Consider the following 19,578-nt stretch of genomic DNA (forward strand, 5'->3'; position numbering starts at 1 on the left):
CAGTTCAATTCATGGTGCCAGGTTCAAAGAAGTGCTGGGTAGTTAATCTGTTTCCATGAGTGTATATTATTGATCTGAGACAGGGTTAATGTCTGAATTCTCTTCGGACTCTCCAGGTTTGAAGCATACCTTGTCAATGTGTTCAATATAACATGCTCCTTGCTAAAGCTTTTTTATTCTAGGTGACTTTAGTAATAGTGGCAATGAATACACTGCAAATGGATATAGGCTAATACAAAGTAAATATCCTGGGTTCTTGTTAGGTTGCTTTGGTGTGCTGAACCATCTGCTTTCTGCTGCTTCTTTATCGTTAATGTTGCTCGTGCTAAACAGATTAGAACCAGTTCACGTACAATAATACAGCCTGTGATTTGTGCTTCCTGATTCAAGTGTAGGTATCTCTTCCCTGGTCCTAAGAATAAGCCAGTTTAGAACTTGTGGTTCAAAATTTCTGGACTTAGTCACCTCCCAGGATTACTGATAGTCTTGAAAGATCCTTGTTCTTGTGTGCTGTGTGTAACTATTGAGGTAGGGATTCAAGAGAGAACTCTGTTGCTAGCTTTGGCAAAGCCTTAGTTGGTATATGGTAGTCTTGTTTTCCAAAATGCTGTGAAACCAAAAACTCAGGATAATTATTTAGTCTTGGCCTATAATATACAATCCATAAAGAGATATTTTTCTGCTGCTTATTTGTCTGCCTTCATCTGCAATGAGAGGAATGTTATTTTTAAGGAATTTTGTGAGAAGTTGGCATTATTCCAAGCAACCATGTAGCTTCTACCATGGCTTAAAGTATAGATTGGGAGGTACTGCTGAATTTGTGCTTACAGGAGAAGGGCATTAATGGGCAAAATTATAACCTACACTCCTTTTTAGTAATCTTCTGAGCAGAGCAACTGAAAAAAATATATATATTTTTTTTCCTACTGAAGGTGTCTTATATTCCAGTAACTTCTTACGAGTGGTCTTGAAGACACTGTAGCAGATAACCTGTCTGTCAGGTGCTTCCAGAGGTAAACTAGTTGGAGTATACCAACTGTCTTTTTTTCTTCTTATCTTATATATATAGGAGAGATTGGTGTCATTTTCTTTTGGGGGGAAGTATGTTTCAAACATGTTTAAGGAGTCCTGCTCAAGACTTTTATTAGCATGGAACTTGGTGTTTTAATTGCCAACTTTAGGACTGTTAGCTGTCAAATTGGGGAAGACTTTTCTGTTAATGTAGTAACAACATTGATGTTCTGTTTTTCACTGTTTGGTCTGGTTTTCACTTTTACTTGAATAAGAAAAATAAAGTCAAAAACATATCCTAACGTGTCGTCAGGGCTTCAGGTCAAGAGATGCCATTTTCTTAATTGATATCTATATTTAGAAGACTAATTTCTAGTAGCAAAGGCTGTAATTCCTTTGTTTGTTTTGTTGTTTTCTTTCATCATGTGCATCCTTGGTTCATATATTTATATGGGCTTCTGGATTTCTTTTTTCCATTTGTAGCTTAATGAGAAGTGTCAAAACTTACATAGCCATGGTGTTATTTCTTCTAGGCTGTATGTTTAATTCCCTATTCCACACAAAAAACAGAAGAGTAATTCTTACCCTCGGGTGAGGCTAGCTTGCTAGCTGGACTTGTCATACAAAATGCGCATCTGTAAGATTCTTTAAGAAACAGTAGTTCTTTCATGCTAAACTGCTTAGAGGGGAAGGGAAGGTACTCACTTCAGGTATCTGTAGACTGTTACAGTGAAGAATCTCCCTGTTTTCCAAAAGGCAAAGCTTACTTTCTAAAGGGAGCAGCAATACTCGTAGCAAAGAAGTAGCATAGGTCTGTGGGAAGAAATACAAAATGACAGCTTTGAAAACCATATGGCCAAGGGAGCAAATGTCTAAAAGTGGTGTAGGCTAGCTGTTTGGTAGCTATGTGATGGGCTGTTTGGTAGAATTACTACCAAACATGCTTGAGTTGTTAAATACCTTAGATGAAAAGAATCACTGTGCTCTTGCACTCTGCAAGAGTGAGCTTCTCATTGTCTTCAAAGACTTTGAAAAGTTAAAATGTTCCTGAGATTTCTACAGATACAGATTAATGGCATATTTGTATATTCATTCTGATGTGAGAAAAATGAGCAGAGACTAGCAATTTAAGTTTGTATAGCTGCAGTATAATAGAAATGAAATTTTCTTTGCCAGGTACAAACCAAAAATAGTCCATTTAGATTTAATCATTCTATTAAGTGTATCTAGTTAAAATTTGACATCATAAAAGCTTTTACAGCCCATACCAGTCCCAAGTTTTTAAAGATAAATAGCCAAGCTCTGAGAAAATCTCTGCACATTTTTTCAATACTTAATTTCCTGCCTTACTTGAATACTTATTCTTTAACTTGTAAAACCCTGGTGGAATACATCAGATAGGTAATTTGAACAATAGACCAGAAAAAAGATTGCCTCGGTGTGGCACTGACAGACTTGGTCCAACTTAAACATCAAAAGAATACCTTGTTTTGTATTGTCTTATGCCCTTTGTGTGCGCTGCTCTAATTGTTTTTGTTTGATGCTTTTCGTCACCAGCCTGCTGCCCTGGCAGCTCTGCAGGAAATTCCTACTCTCCCTCTTCTCTTCCAGAGGAAGTAAAGAATTTAAATTACAGCATAGTAGGACATTTCTCAGAGCCCCCTGTTTTCCACAGGTGTAGGAGTCTCAAAGTGTGCAGAAAATCCCTTTGTTAAACTGCACATTTTAGGAGGTTAAAAATCTGTTGTCAGTAGGACTAAAGATAGGTAATTCTTTAAATAGAACAGAAGCAAATGAACTCCAGCACTACAGAAATACTGCAGAGCTTCAGGATGCTACTTCTGCACGTGCTGGGGGAATAGAAGGCAGGAGCTTGCCGTACTCAACTTGAGCACAATGCTGACTGTGTTAGTCCGAGATGGGATTACTGTGGCATTGGTGAGATTATTGCTGAAAAATGCTGTCCCCTTTTGAAGCTTCAGCTTTGAAAATGAAGGTGACAATTTGGGAAGGATTCAGGAAAAAAAAACTTACAGGAATGATTTTGTTGTCTACAAATTTTCTGGTGTTGAGAGACTAAGAATTCTCAATCTGTTTAAGAAATGACATGAGAAGGGATTTCTGACATCAAAAATGTTGAGTATAAATATAAAAAAATCAGTATTTTCAGTTAACGGTAAACAAGTGATTACAGACAGTTTATATTTTTAGCGGAAAAATATAACATTTAAATTTTGTATAAGAATCATAGATTTTGAAATGCTTGCTGTACTCCCATAGATTTTCTGTGGGATGTGGTGTAGTTTTAAAAAGTTGAGCTTGATGCAGAATTTACTGGTTGCAGTTGTTTGTTTTGTGATGATGAGGGTTCCTCTGGGTTTAAAATGTTGTTAGATTTCCACAGCTGTTGCCACAGATTTATAAACTGATGGATTTTTGGTGGGTAGGTTTCTCCCAACCTCCTGTTGAAAGATAGATCTTATTTCATGCTCCAAACAGTTTGAATTTACGTAATTAAGTTGTAGACGGACCTACTAGATTAAAGGAAATTTTTCGGGTAGTTCTGATAATTTCCTTGCCCTTTTGATGACAAATACTACACATAAGGGAGGGATATTATGCATAAGGTAGGGGGTGTGGGGAAATATCAGAAGGGAAAACTTTTTAGTACAAGACATTTTTAATAAAAGAAATGATTGCTGGTGAGTATACCAAATCATAAAAGAAAAGGGACCAGAATGTAAACTAACACCTCCTTAGTTTTTAATTCCTTTTAAAAATATAGTAGCAAGCTAACCTTTCTTTATAGAAAAGAATCAGGAAAAAAAAATCTGTGAGCTGATAATTTATATTATCAAGTCATTTCCCAAAGCTAGTTTAAGGAAAAAAAGTGTGTATTAAAATATCTTGCACGTTATTGCTGCCTGCTGAATTATAGGCTAAAATGCTCAAAGCAGAACTTAATTCAATATTTAAATAATTCCCATTTTATACTAAGAGTGCAAAAATAACTTTGTTGTTCAGTAAGTTTCCTTACCAATACTTCCTTCTGTCCTGTACGCCCCCAGATCCTTCACTCAGGGAGCTATGGAAGTATACGTAAAATTAACCTAGCATATTTCAAAGTCAGGATAATAGCTTTGTAATCAGTGATAAATATCTAATTTAAAGATAATTAAAAATGCTTGTCATAGCTAAACATATGATTTTTAAGTAAAAGTTGTTTCTCCTTGCTTAGGAGGTGATAAGATTGTAGACTAAATGTGATTAATGATCTTTGCAGATGTTGCTTTATATGCTTAGACTTTGAGAAGCAGAGCAGTCTAGACTGTCTGCATTCTCCTACAGCTTTGATCTTGATTAAAACTGGTTGTATTACATCTATCATCTTCCTTTTTTGAACCTCACAAACTGTCTTAACTGTTTTTTATACGTATGTCTGTTTATATAGGAAGATACCAAATATCTTCTCTGTATACTGTAAAAATTACACATTTGGATAGGCTCAGCAACTAGCAATAAATAGGTGTTTTGTCTCTTGAAAGCCTTAAAACTATAATTTAACTTCAAATACAGCAAAAGTTACTCAATATAGTAAGTTACTTAAATTCATAGGGAGTGAATCGGGGTAATGTTTTGTTTAAAAAAAGAAGAGTTCCCCGCCCCCGCTGGATATATACCTAAAGATAGTTGGTGCATTCTGTAGTCTCTAGCTCCGTGATTTTCTTCTTGCTCCAGTCATCTGTGTTTCTGTCAGGTCTGATATTAATGTTCTGCTAATATCTGTTTTATTCTGCCAAACCAAGGTGCACGCACTCACCTTCCTCCTGCACCCCCAACCATCCTCACAGCTAAGGGTGTTTCAGCCAGACTGCTTCAAGCCGTGTAAAGGGTCAAAAGCAGCAGTGGCAAGTATAGAACCTGAATCTAATAATTTATCAGGGATTGGTAAGTGCACACGAAATGGCAAAGCAAAAAAATTGAAAGGAACCAGTTTTTCTAAAAATTTTTATTTTGGTATTAAATCTTTTATTGCTTTGGGAGATAATTAACTTCGTTTTAAGACTCTTTAAGTACAACTGGAAATGTTTTTCTGAGATGCAGAAAAACTAGATTTTCTATTTATTTGCTTATTTATTGGGTGAAGATTGTATAGGGCCAATTTGAAAACTTGATATATTTTATGGGGAAGTTTTAAGTGAAGGGAATCCTTTTAATACTAATAAATTATATGATGGTCATTCAGTAAAACATTTTGGGTAGTTTCATTAAATATTAAAACAGATGGGTTTTTATTTTTATTATACCTTATGCTGTTGCCACTAAGTGCATTACATAAGTCTGGTAGAATTATTTATGCAGAATGTGTGACTTGTAGTTTCTAGACCACAGTGGTGCCTTAAATCCAAGGTGGGGGACATGGCCCGTTACAATATGTTCTTCAAGTACACAAAATGGATGGATTGCTAGATACTTTACATCTGTACACAAGACATGACCTGAGAAAAAGCAACTGGATAATAAATAATGCTTAATTCATATACAGTTCTTTTAAATCTATTTTGAAGGCAGTGAGTTGTGCATTACTCTGTACTTTGACATTGTTTTTCCCCCTCCCCAGTCCTTAGTTATACAGTGCTAAAACTGTTTCGGTTTTGTTGTATCATCTGCAGTGATGTGTGTGGGTTTTTTGTTTTAGTTCTGTAACAAAATTAATATTTTTGTATTAGAGCATGATTATCACTATGGAGATCTGTAACTGTGCATGGATGTGGACTAGGGTCATAGCGTTGTACTTCTTAACCTGCTGTGAAGGCTCTATCTGTTTGTTCATCGTTTATTGTTACTTATGTTCCATTAAAAAGGGTGGCTGGACAGCAAGGAGGAAGGCTATTTGGCTTATCTTTGCTGCTGCTGCCTTCGGTCAGCTAGACCTTTTCCAGAGAGCTTTTATCTTCCATAGGAGCAAAAGAACATTCTCTGCTAGGAGAATTTTCTGGAGTACGAGGTACGAGAAGGAAGGATTGTGGTAGAAGCAATAAGATAAGTACAGGGAGCTGCATTGGAAGTAAAGCTTGGAGGCACTCAAGGAGGGCAAGGAATAGACCCCTTCCTCACCCCAGCCCAATTCTGAAATGCTGGAAAGAAGATATTCCTGCTTACCCAGATGGAACTATGTGGATCTGTAGCAACTCAGGAATCCCCTGACAGTTGTTGAAATGAGATTGATTGCAGTTGACATAGCAATCAGGGGAAAATTAATCAAAATAAAAGACTTGAATGCAAGTCTCAAAGAGCAAATCTGAGCACCCCCTGTTCTAAAAGCATTACCCCCTATTCTAAAAGCATTACCCAGGACTTAATTGATTTACTGGCTCGACCAGAGTGGCCATTTCACATGTATGTGCTTTTGTAGTTGAGAACCCTTTGGGGCACCCCTTATACCTCTCATTCAGCAAATAGACCTTCATTTCTTGAGAGTAATTGCTTAATAAAATTCTGGTAGATTATCTTAATACTTTGAATTAACATATTGAAATGCTAACACTAAAGATTTTATACAACACTTTGACAAATGGATTCTTAAGGCTTTCTCGCAAAGTTAAATAAAGCAGAACTGGCTTACTTGAACACTTTCTTTCTCTAAGGCAAATTTTCATAGATTTGCATGCTGTAAACATCTTTGGTTTAGAATTATTTTACCATGGTCTAGATAATCAGGGCATATAGTACCAAAATTCAGTTTGTTCATGTTTTTTGCTAAAAACAAAGTCAGTAAAGGTAAATTTTTAGTGTAGTTGTGAATACTTTTTGTAACAAACTTGGAGGAAAGCATGGACTTAGGTTCTGTTGACTTCAATTTACTAAGTATATGTGCATGGTTCATCTTAAATGGAAATTTACTTTGAAGTTTTAGTTATTAAATGTTTAGATGTTTAAAACATGCCTTCATTATCTTCATACCTGGAGGTAATTGCAGGAATAATCTTGAATTTCTAAAAGGTATTTTCAGAGAGACATTTTAGACTGACAGCAAATTAATAATTTTTGGTTTTCATGTGCAATCACAAATAGGAAGAATGTTGGTTTTTTTTCTGTAGTAGGATTTTTTTTTCTAAATTATTTGATGTGGATAGATTGTACGGTTTTCCAAATAATTTTATTTTTACTTTTCAGAGAGTAGGGAGATGGTTTCTAGATGACTAGAGTTTAACTGATATTTGCTGTAATAAGGGAAAGGAGGGATGATTCCTTACTGTTTTAGTTTCTCCAGTGTAGAGGTTGAGTTAACAGCAATTCAGAAGCATTTTTGTTTGGAAGAATGGTGGCAATAATAATCCATATCCTAACTTCTTTTCAGAGGGCTTTCTGGAGAGATTATTGCTTTTGCCACTTACCGGGGTAAACTGTTAGAAGCATGTGCACAGTCACTTCTTTGTACACAAGAAACAGTAGTATTTAATGGGAGTTAGCTTATGTTTCACTGAGCCCTGATATTTCGAAATCTCTGTGCTTGCCTTGGTTCATATTGAACATCAAACACCATTAGAAAAGACTTTTTCAGGAAAAACACTGAGTATGAAAATGTAGACTATTTGTAAGGGTTTGTATGCAGGTAAGGGAAGTAAAAGCGGCTGTCTTGCATCACTTTTATATGGATTTGATTCTCATGTTAGATTAGTGCTGATTTATTCAAGACAGCTGTTGTAGCAGTTGATGCACTTAACTGTTCTAATAACAATAAATATGCTGATTGTCCCATGTGTAGCATATTCTTAAAGTCACTTTTACACAATTATGCTATAGAGCACAAATACAGGTTTTAAATAAGCGTTTTTTAAATTGTTCCCTTTCCTAGTCAGTTGTTTTTGAATCTTTTCTGACAAATACAACATAATGAGATAGTTAAGTTTTAGTATGTAGTATCCTGAGTTTAACAGCCTAATTTTAGTTTTGAAATACTTCATTTTTAGGTATGTTCTTCTAGTTGTCAATCCTGCTTTTCCATATACAATTAGCAGTAGTATCAAAAAATGACACAATGGATAGCAGAAAATCTGCTTTATAGGGATACTTAAAGCTTAACAAAAATGGAGCAGAGGAGTAGTCTAATATTGGGATATGTTAGGAAATTGCTATGCTATTCCATTGCTTTTTTCGTCTTGGTGTGGATCTCAAATATCCTGAAGTTTTTGATAGCCTACCAGTCACTTAGATCAGAATTTATTCTACATAGAAACTGGCATAATAATGATCCCTGGTGAAATTCTGTTAGTTCTCGCTTCCTGAGGCAAACCTCAGTTTGATGTAATGTTTTCAGAGCATTGGAGGGTGATGATAGGGGTTAAAAGTGTAAGGATACTTAAATTGGGAGTTTTGCATATGGTGAAAATGTTAACTTAATCAAGACTCTGTAAGATAGCTGGGATCTAGATTTCCCTTTTCTTCTCTAGAAAATAATTCCAGGACTAGATACTTCCTGCAGAAGTTCTCTGTACTCTTTTCTTCCAACGTTCATTCCGGACTCAGACCTTTTTTGCTGAAGGTGAGTATTGTGGTTCACAAAGAGTCTAGCTGTAGTGCAGGGTTTGTATACCAGTAACTGCGTGCATTACTGCGTTGGGAACTCATACCCAAAGACTTAGAGGTATAAGAGAGTTTTCTAGGAGCTTAAAAGCAAGAAAAGTATGGATCTGGCATATCAACGGCATTCTTGTCCATAAAAATATGGGCTGTTTCAAGCTCTATGAATGGGAACTTTTACATAATCTTCAGATTCAACTTCTGATACAATGAGCAAAATAATGCAGTCGGGGGGGGGGGGAATGGAAAATCCATTGCCAGTGACAGGCAATTTAGCTGGAGGTACAGAGGCCGTTTTGCTGGATTCCCCCCCCCCCCCCATATACTCAGTACCAATTTTGGAACATAACACAAATTTTAAAATCTTTGTCAATGCAGAGAAGGTTTGGAATTTTATATAAACAGGACAAAAATAGAAATGGAATTAAACTGATACAGCAAGATTCAAGGTTATGCAACATTTTTTGTGCTTTAGAAAGAGGGTTCAGCTGTCAAAAGCATATTAACATTTTTGTGATGATAGGTATTTACTCAGATGCATAATGCTGTAGTTTGACAGTTGTTTAAGGTTAGTGGCTGAAGGAAGGGATTACTTCCAGCTATTTGTGCCAGTTCAGCTTTTTGTGAGGCTGTACAGCATAGTCTGCTTTTTTGATTGTACCACAACTTAAAAATGTATTTCGGACTGTGGTTTAGCATTATAACAGAGAAACCATGAGCTACTAACGTGATTTGGCTGTGATGCACGCAATTGTAAAATGCCTTTGAGGGAGTATTTCCTGGAGACTGAAAACAATGTTGGTACCATAGAAGCCGTCAGCAAAGTCTCACCTCAAATACCGAATGTAATTCTGGCCAACCTGCTCAAGAAAGATGGACTTGGGAAGGAGCATGTCAGGCCTACTGTTGGGATGAGGCGGTGAAGTGAAAAGGACACAGGAAGAGCCTGATCATTGACTGTGCAAAATCAAGACTGAAATAGAGCATGGTGATTCTCCATAAATATGTTGCAGAGCTAAATTAAAAGAGTTTCCAGCTCAGACGAGTGGCTGAACAATTAAAGACTTGAAGTTTTCAATACTGAACCCCGCCTTTCTCCAAACATATTATTCTCTTTGCCTCCATGTCCAAGGCAATCCCTCCTTCCTTTTACACAGGTCTGGTACCTACGTGTTTCATACTGTTTAGCTGCCATCTGGACAAGGGCAGCTGTAACCTGTCTGGATCTGCTAGTCAGTATATGTATATTCATTAGCCAGCTAGCTGGTGCCAGTCAGCAGTTGGCTGAGCCAGGCCAGACAAATAGCTTAGCATTTTATAAGGTTACTGGGCTGGTTTCAGGCAAAAGAACAGGGCTGACCCTTAAAAACAAAAAGGGGGAAGGGGGCGGGGAATAAACTGGTTGTATGTTTAGTCTGGGAGCTGAGTTATAACCACTGAAAAAGTGAAGTTCACATATAGCAGTGAAGCTTGGTCAGTATATGAAAGAGAATTGCTTAGTTTCGTTTGCTGTAGCGCAGAGGGGGGCATGACACCCAAAGAGAGATTCGAGTTTAACAAAGAATCAGATTAGTCCTGTTGTCTTTTAAATAGCAATAAAGAGAAAGAGAGAGACGTAGGGGTAGAATGGATGACATGGAGGACACAAATTGTAAAGTGGGTTGCTTGCCTCATGGATGTCTTGACTAAGGCTTTGTTTGACTTGGTGTGTGGTTTTGTTTGCAATCAACCCGTTAATAAAGTTGTGCAGTGAACTTGATGACTGATTGGGAAGGTGAAAGGTATAATAATTTTGTATGACTAGGCTGACTTCTCTTCTATTTGTGTTTTTTTGAGAGGGGAGGAGATTCACCTCCTTGTCTGAGAAAGGAGAAACTTCTTATGTCTCATTATATATACTGGCAAAATGTTGATACTGATCATATTCAACAGGATTCTGGAAGACTTATGAACTACACAGTATAGAAAAAGATTTGGAGAAAACTTCATTTTTATTAATGTTGTCTTTCTTATGGTCTAAGCAGGTAAGGAAAGTTTAAAAACAGATACCATTCTTGTGAAGCTTTATTATAGAAGTTCCCATCTATCTTTGAGCTTGCAGGAATTTTTAACTGACAGTCTTTCCTTTTGGGAAGTTCTTAACATGTTTCATAGTTCACAGTAGGGATGTACTTCCAATGTATCATAGCTCACGGAGGAGAGGTTCTACAAATACCAACCTGGACCAAAGTATCACTTTGATCAGAAGTGTTTTAGTGAGACACAGATGGATGTTACCGAGTTATTGCTCTGACCAGTCGGTAAGCAGACTAAAATTGTTGGGCAGAGGCAGGATTCCATCCATGAGGAGCCCCTGCTTTTCCACAGCTACCTGCAGACTGGTTCCCTCTTGCTGTACAGAAAATGGGGATAACATTTTTGCTGTATGCAGTCTGTAGAGAAGGAGGAAATTTGCTTGCGTTTCTAAGCTGTCAAGATAGCGTTTGTTTGAAGGTACATCCTTTTTCTCGTGGTTCCCAGGATTCGCTGTGACTCCTAGTTCATCTTTGGGAAATCTAGCTTGATAGAGAAAGGTAAGAAGGAAAGCCAGATGCTATCCCTTGATAGCATCTTCCCCATAAGATGGCTGCTTCTGTAGATCCTTTGTATGGCTGTGCAGACCCTTGCAAAGAGAGAGAGTCTGCCATTGAGAGACTCGTATCTGGTGAGAGGCAGCAGGTGCCTTGGCAGCAAAGCGCTGCAGCGTTTCTCTCGCTTTGCGGCTCTGAGTACCAGATCAGATGAACAGCTATGGCAGGTATCTGAGATCATTGCTGAGAAACTCTGTCAAACATCAGAATGGAAATTCTGCCAGTTGCCACCAAAAGCATGATAGACATCCTTCAAAACTATTCATATCTTCATATTCTAGCTTTGATACTCTCAGATGGTTTATTTAGGCTTCGGTCTGGGAGTGTGGCTACCAGTAAAGCTCCCTGCTCTTTTAGTTTAGCAACAACATAGTAAGTCTCTTAGTGGAAATGGTATTGCTAGGATGTTTCAAATGGGAAAGTATCTCTACGTGCTCCTTCCTGAGCAACTGCCTTGCCTGAGCTTCATCTAGAGGCAGTTGTAGATACCAGCTAGGGAGTCAGGGTACTACAGAGCCCCAGTTCTTGTTTTGAGTTTTTAGCTATATATACATTCAAACCTGTATAGAGTACTGTGTGCCAGTAATTTGGGGGAAGGGGTGAGAAGGATCTCTTAAGGCAAGCCTTGTCTCTCGTCCGTGGTACATCCTCTTTCTCTCTTCTTTTTAAATCTCAGCTGAGTTGAAGCAGCTTTTCCTCTGAGGTCAGTTGCTGTGATTTTATTTTTTTCTTTAAGGATAGGGGTTTGGGGCGGAGGGGTTGTGCTTTTTTTGATCTTTGAGAGTTTGGGGCAGGGGAGCAGGAGACAGGCACCCTAATCGGAAACTCTTTCTGTATGTATTTCTAGCATTGGTGGCATGGTTTGGCCCTGGAACTGGTGCATTTCAGCCTATGAATCCTGTAGAATTTAAACTTCTGATGAGTTTTGTGCTCTGTGTCATTTGTTTTGGTAGGTTTTTATCATCTCATGGTACCTTACCTTTTCTTTGGGGAAGGAACATTTGACTGGTAATGTCTATAAAAGCTACCACAGAAGAGGTGAGTGTAGTCCCAAGGTTATGCTTCCAAAAAAAACCAACCAAACAAACAAAAAACTTAAAGCTTTTCCCCTTACAAAATCATTAGTAAAAGAGAGCTCTTTTTAGAAGTGTTCATCTCAGCTAGAGAATTTCAGACTTTCTACAATTTTTGCACTCTAAGTTATGGACTAAGTTTGAAATATTTTTTAAGTATATAGTTAGATATCTAAGCAAGTCAAGTATAGGTTTCCTGATAATTTTTTTCCCCAAAATCATATTAAAAACCTGCAGAACCGAAGTTTAATATTGCTATCCAAGAAACTATACTAAAACTTCCAAGCTTACTGTAGGACCCATATAGACTTGTAAACTCATATGTTTTAATGTTTTCTTCTTTCCCCAAGCCCTTTAGAACATCACTCATTCCCATGGGTGTTATCAGAATAAATACAGAATGATAAAACCCTATTTTCTGCTTGTGAAAACATCAAAGCTGACCCTTTCTAGTTTATTTTGGCACTTTGTTCTTGGATATTTGTGGGTGTAGAGAGTGTGTGAGAAGGCACTGTAGGAACAAATAGAATAATATATATGGACAAGCACTTGAAAAGGCTTCCAGTATAGTCACTGAAGTTTTTCAAGATGCTATCCTTTATCTATGCAACATTTTCTGTCCTTACTTATTGCCCCTAGAACAGTGTGTTGCATACAATTTAAATTTTTTGGTGGCTAATTTTTTAGTGCCTATTCTATCCTCTAAGTAACTTGCATAATGTGCTGTCCCAGTGGTGCTTCTGGCCATTCTGCTGAACTAATTTATTCTAATAAACTTCTTCATTCTCTATATATTTGCAGATGTGTGTGCTCAGAATAAGTTTAATTTCATCTGGAACACAGAATTCATAAAACAAGTAACCTTTCTGTCCTAAGTATCAGTAGCTGCAAGACTGGACTTTTCCCTTCAGTTCTCTTATATATTAGGTTTTCTAGTGAACAGGCAAAAATAAAAAGTCTTATTCTCTCACAGGAGTGTTCCTGCATGTATATCCTTACCAATCTGGTCATTAGTGCTTAGAACGGAATGAAGTTCAGCTACACTGCAAGGGACTTGTCTGGGTAGGTTATACAGCCATGAAATACAGATGTAATTACTCATTTCAGACTTCAGTGTTATCATTTGCATTTCTGGCTCAAGTAACTACATCTCAGAAAAATATTAGATGGAAATGTAGTCTAGTTAGGGCTGGAAGATGTACAGAAATGTGTTTGAAATTGCTTTATTCTTAGTTCCCTTCTAATTAAGGATGTGTTAGGTACACATTAGGAGAGCCCATCAGAGCAATCTAAGTATACAGACTGGCTTTCAGAAGACTTGGATCTCAGCACCATCAAATAATCTTTGTAGCCTTTTCAGCAGTTTTCATGATTTCAGCTTACAGATTTTGATAGATTTCATAAATCAACAAGCAAACACATCTTCTCTTTGACTAGAAGCCCTTGTGCTCTTGACGTGGTGTCACCGACCAAGTATTCCCTAAAAGAGATGGGAGCAGGACACAGGTGAAATAATGAAGATGATCATGATTGCACCTCTGAATTATTGATAAAATCCTAAGGTACTGAAATCATTCCTGCATTACAGACCAATAAGGTTGTGTTTTTCAGTTTCAGGATTACAAAATATAACCCAAATGATAAACTTCCAGAAGGTTATATTTCTCTTTCCTTTCTGGTCATAATATAATGGTATCTGTGATAGAGAACTCGTACTTCATCTGGTATCTTTATTCATTAATCCCTTTCTCAGTTAGGGCTATGTCAGTATAGTCTTTCTTATTAGATATGCTTAGATATCATTGTTTACCTTTAAAAAAGAAAAAATCAAGTGGCTAAAATTTTTTTCAGACATTTGTATAGACTTTCTGCTTGAAAAAAATGGTAGACAATCCTTCAGATTCTGACTGAGACGAGGTTGTCCAGAGTGCTCATGTGAAATCTAATAAATTTGGGTTTTGTACTGCTAACAATTATGGGGTATCTTGTATTAACAACAGTTCAGAAGTTCAGTAGCAAATGTTGGTTCTTTTTTCTTGCTGTGTCTGTTTTGGATGAGCACAAACATATAGTGATACAATAGCAAACTAATTGCAACGCTGTGCACAGAGTATGTTAAATGTTATCTGTGTTCATGTTGAAACTAAATTCTATCATATACTTGAATATTTTTGCATTCTGTAATGTATTTTTCTTTTACAAACTGTCAAGACTTCAGGTTCAGTCCCTGGGATCATCTTGGTGCTTTGTTCGTGGCTTCTTTCAACAATAGCAGTTCGCCCTTCGAGATTCAGTAGATGATTTCCTGAGGACCTGACAATTTTCATGAGAAAACCTTTTGTCAGCACTCTGAATATTTATAGGAGTTTCATTATAGACATGCTCCTAAACTGGGACCCAAATAGACTTTTTTCTGTGTTGTAAATGCCAACTGCCCTTTTCCTCTAAGATTTAGCTTCATTCTTGTGGAGGGGGTGATTATACGCAGGTGTTTTCTCTGTGCATTGGGGTCAGGGCTGCCTTTATGTGTGATTTCCTCTTTTCTTCTTCCCTTGCTTTCACCTCATTCCTGTTTCTCTAGTTTGAAAGATTAAGCCAAGGTTGTTCTAGTATGTCCATACATCATTTTTTTTCTGGCAGACCTATTGCAAATGTCCACTCAGCCCCTAGGAAGATATTATAGTTAGATGCTCCATTCAGATCCAAAGTCACTACACCAACAATTTGGTTGCTGGCCAATTGAATATGTTGAACTGATTCAGAGCCTTAATGTATAAGAAAGCCTGATTATAGAGAAGACATCTATGAGAAAAAATATTTGTGCAAAGTTGATTTTAATGTAATTTCAGAATTGCATCAAATTCAGCTTGTCTATGGCTAGGCTTGGCAGCAGAAGAAAAGGAATGGCACGTATGAGAGAAATCCAGGACTTCTGCTTTATTGCACTGACAGAACCAAATTGTTCAATCTGTTGCCTCATCTGTTTCTTGCCATAGCTGGGAGATCTAAAGGTCAGGCCATCTCAACACAAAGAAATAATAGTTAACATGCTGTATCTCACAGTGTTACCAGCTGGCTAGTGCATTTCTCCTATTGAACATCTAGGCTCTTTCCCAAAAAGCATAAGCAACATCCTCTGCCTATTTTGGGAACGCGTCAATGTCAAAAGTTGCTGAAGGAGGTAATGCGGAGTGCCCAATATTGCAGTGCTGCGCTTAACTCAGAGGTCCAGTACTCTTTCAAGAGTGTTGCAGTAATTTTCAGTTTGAAATAATTCTGATCACCCCGAGATGCAACTTTTTGGTCCCTCTGTAGTAGGCTCCATAGTGATGTTTACTTAGGAAAGTTAACTTCCCATCAGTTGTTTTTTGTTTGAGGAGGTGCTACATGATGGATGCCTTTCCCAGTGTACCAGTGCCGTGTCCCCGTCCCCCTCTGTCCCACCTCTTACTGCTGCTCTGTAGAGTGTCTGCCTGATGAGGATTTAAGCTTGCAAATGAAGCTGGGGTTATAACTGCTCTGTGCGTTATCCTCGTGTAGGAGTATGAAAAGAGAGAAATATGGGTAAGGCCACAATGCTGTAGCTAGTGTATCAAAATGATATTTGATGTAATGAGTGACACGAATAAATATGTATGATATTGATGTACAGGTACTGCTATTGAAATTACTAAATCTGATCTTCAATGTGACGTGTTATGTAACTGTCTCTCTTGGATATATCAGATAAGTGTAGAAGCAAAGTAAACATGCTTTGTCATCCTTCTGACCCTTCCTTAATTTGGAAATGAGTCCTCTGACTCTTCAGGTAGTTATAGTCACTCTCCCTCTCCGTTTTTCTCCATATTTTTTAATATGTGTTAAATGCTGGAGCTCAGATGAAGATTAATGACATCCTCTTGGCAGCCTTTGACAAGATAAAAACAGAAATAAAAAGCCAGTTATTCCTCCCTTCTCCCCTAGCTGCATCAGTGCTTTTGGATATATGAGAATGTTTTCTCACACTATATCCACTAGAAATGTCTTTCAAACTCTAAACTGTCAGTTTTCCGTTACCCAGTATTTTGTTAATGGGTTTACACCGTTAGCAACTCTTTATCTTTCCAGAAACCAGACTGGTGCTTCATATGACTAACTTCACAGATCTATGAAGTTAGCTCCCCTTCAGGGTGCTCGAATCTGTTAATACTCGTTGATTATTGCTGTAGGCTGTCAGCAGACATCAGTGCATCAATTGTGCTTGTAACTTAAAAACTTAAAAGTTTCTGAACTTTGGACTTTGAGAATACCAAGATAACACATGATATCAGGATGAGTTGGCTAGTCTGCTAGTGCATGATGGTCCACCAGCATGTTTAATACTGATGGTATCTGCGCTTTTGGCCTCCAGGCACCTCCTGGTTTTTACTGTGTGAAGCCTGCAGGTTGGTGGCTGTGGTTGATGGTGCTGTGCATGTTGGGCAGGTGACGTGAGAAGGGGAGACATGCCTCTGGGCCACGTGACGGTGGAAGCACCCGGTTATTGAGTTACGGCAGAAAGACACAGTGCCTTTTATCACGGAGCTGATTGACTAGGGGATCGCACAGCAAAAAGTCAGCTCTGCTCTTGGAGATCGGGGATCGCTGCCTCACAGCTATCGGTCTAGATTCCAGTTGCGCGCCTGACAAATCAGAATGACAAAAAAGTTATTATTTAGCGTAGGGTATCTTATACTTTAGTGCTTTGTGTAAAGAAGTTGAATTACAGATGAGAGGTAGGGGGAAAATGTTAAGGTTTTAAAACGGAATTTATGAACGGAATTTGTGTTTCTGAGATAAATGAACTGCTTTTCTTTGGCACATGTAACAACATAAGAGGAAGGAAAAGCCTTTTGGTAAATTCTACTAGCTAACACTTCTCATTTGGCTAATATAAGGACTAAACCTTTACTGTTAAGTATTTTAAAATTCTCTGTTATTGCTACGCGGGCAGAAGTATTGCCATAACTTGTTCTTTATTTCTCCAAATCTTGATAAGGTAACCAGATCACTGTTAGACTTAACAGAAGATCTTTGTTTTCTTTTTCAACACTTGCTTGGAATGCATGCGAACTTTTTTTTTTTTTTTATAGTGAGAGGTTGTATCTTGATACAAGTATTGTTTCGTTTTGACTGTTCAGATATGTCTCGGGTTTTAGAAAGCTGTTTAACTGTGATTTACTTTTAATCCCTAAAAGGTGCCATACTTGGCAGATCAGAAACACAAGAGTGTATCTACTACAACGCTAATTGGGAAAAAGATAAAACAAATCGCAGTGGCATTGAACCTTGTTATGGTGATAAAGATAAAAGGCGACACTGTTTTGCTACGTGGAAGAATATTTCCGGATCCATTGAAATTGTGAAACAAGGTTGCTGGCTGGATGATATCAACTGTTACGACAGGTAAGCAAGTTTTCCTGTAAATTTTAAATTATTAGTAGTTTAAAACTCTTTTGCATGTCCATGTTTTATACAATGTCCCCTCTGCAACAGTGGCTAAGAGAAATGTAGGTAAAGTAGTCTTTTTTTTTTTACACACACACACACACACACACACACACACACTTTTTTTTCTCACTTAATCTGGAGTGAGGGAACTAAATTCATCAAAGTAGTTTTTCTTTACCGAATGGCATGAGCTACCTTTTTATGTACATATTATTTACGTGTTATATGTTTTTTCTTTACTTTTTTCCTTTTTATATGTTAAAAATCATCTGTTTAATATTTTCATGTTTAGGCCATTAATAATAGTTTTTTCTAAGGGCTTGTTATTGTCAAACAATACAAATACAGCTATTGAAACTAAAATGCAAAATTAGAGAGTTCGGTTTTCCAAAGTCTTTAGAGTAGGAAACTCAGTGCACTGGCTCTGCTCTTTACTTAAACATGGAAGTGTTGTGCCTGTTTATTAAAAGCTCAGCTCAGTGGCAGTTCTAAGAGATGTCGAATATTTTAAAATCCCAGTCATTTTTGTGTAACAGATGGTCTAGCAAGTACCCATGAGCAGTAACAGCAGGACTTGAGTTTTGTTAGATACTGGCTGAATAAAGGTCATGACTCTTTCAATAAATAGTATTATAGTTCTTTGAAGTATTAGACTAACCTTTATTTGACAAAACAGTTATTGTTTGAAAAGGGAGAAAATTAAGAAAATAAATACATAGTGGGTCTTTTTTAACATGTATTTCTGAAATATGGCTAAAAATAATTTTTATAAAACTTTCCTTTTTTGTTTCTTAAATACTGAATGAGTAGAAGAAAACATTATAGTCATTTCTATCAAATGAAAAGTTTCCATACTCACTGAGATATGTGTTCTCTTTTTACGAGTAGTTTAAAGCTAAATTGAACGGTACTTCTGATTGATATGTTTCTCAGAGAAGTAGCAAAGCATCTCCAAGTTCGCTTGCACGGCACAACTGAAATTCTGTGTGCTGGAAGGCAAAGGACAATCAAGAAGTCTCAGTTGTTGGTACTGGTATCCAGTAACTGTAGATCAGCCAGGATGGGAAAGTACTTTAATTCTTCCCCCCACCCCTCCCTTCTTAGTCAGCTTTGGTGAAGAAGTAAGGATATTTACAATTACCGAACTAATTTTATTACTACGAAATGTTAAACTTAGGGATGAAAATCGAATTTTCAGTTTAGAAATGGAATGAGACTCTATAGCATTGTTACCCCTCAATTCCCATTTGTATCATTGAACATTGTGAAAAATTATGGTATTAAGCTCTCCCTTGAGTAATGAAAAGGAATTGGAAGGGGAAGAAATAACATGTGGGGAGGAGGAAATAGTTGTAAGGAAAGAGTAAGGAAATAGTTGAAAACTGGGTGAAAACTTGTCTGGCTCTAAGACCTCATTAACTGTTATTTATCATGAGAATGCATGTTGCCATACTTTTATTTAAAATACCCATTAGACAAAATGTTATCTCCGAAATTGAAGACCAGTTTACTAAACATGGAGTTACAATATGATAACAAACAACAGCAGATAAAGAATGTCAAAAAATAAATGCATTATGGAAGTTACAGTACAGTATAATTATAATAGTTGGTTCTATAAAATAACCTAATTTTTGAAGATTAATAAAAAGCTTTTCTTAGGTCTTTAGCTGTATATAAAAATCCTCAACTATTTCTGCAAGATATTCAAATTCTTCTCTTTCTGCTGTCAAGTTGATTCCTACATGATTCCTGTTTTCCATACCTGACTTGAGTAGCTTCAGCTTATTAATCGCTAGAACACCTTACAC

The 19,578-nt window shown here is 37.1% G+C and overlaps 1 protein-coding gene across 1 annotated transcript in view; it reads left to right on the forward strand.

Moving 5' to 3' along the window:
- ACVR2A (activin A receptor type 2A) overlaps window positions 1–19,578 on the forward strand; it is a 66,303-nt gene that overhangs the window by 16,692 nt on the left and 30,033 nt on the right. Inside the window, exon 3 of the mRNA XM_026088978.1 lies at window positions 17,515–17,722. Within this exon, the coding sequence (XP_025944763.1) occupies window positions 17,515–17,722 (208 nt within the window). The remainder of the gene's footprint in view (window positions 1–17,514; window positions 17,723–19,578) is intronic.

The sequence above is a fragment of the Apteryx rowi genome, unplaced genomic scaffold, assembly GCF_003343035.1.
Source record: "Apteryx rowi isolate R43461 unplaced genomic scaffold, aptRow1 scaffold_8, whole genome shotgun sequence".
NCBI classification, from domain to species: Eukaryota; Metazoa; Chordata; class Aves; order Apterygiformes; family Apterygidae; genus Apteryx; species Apteryx rowi.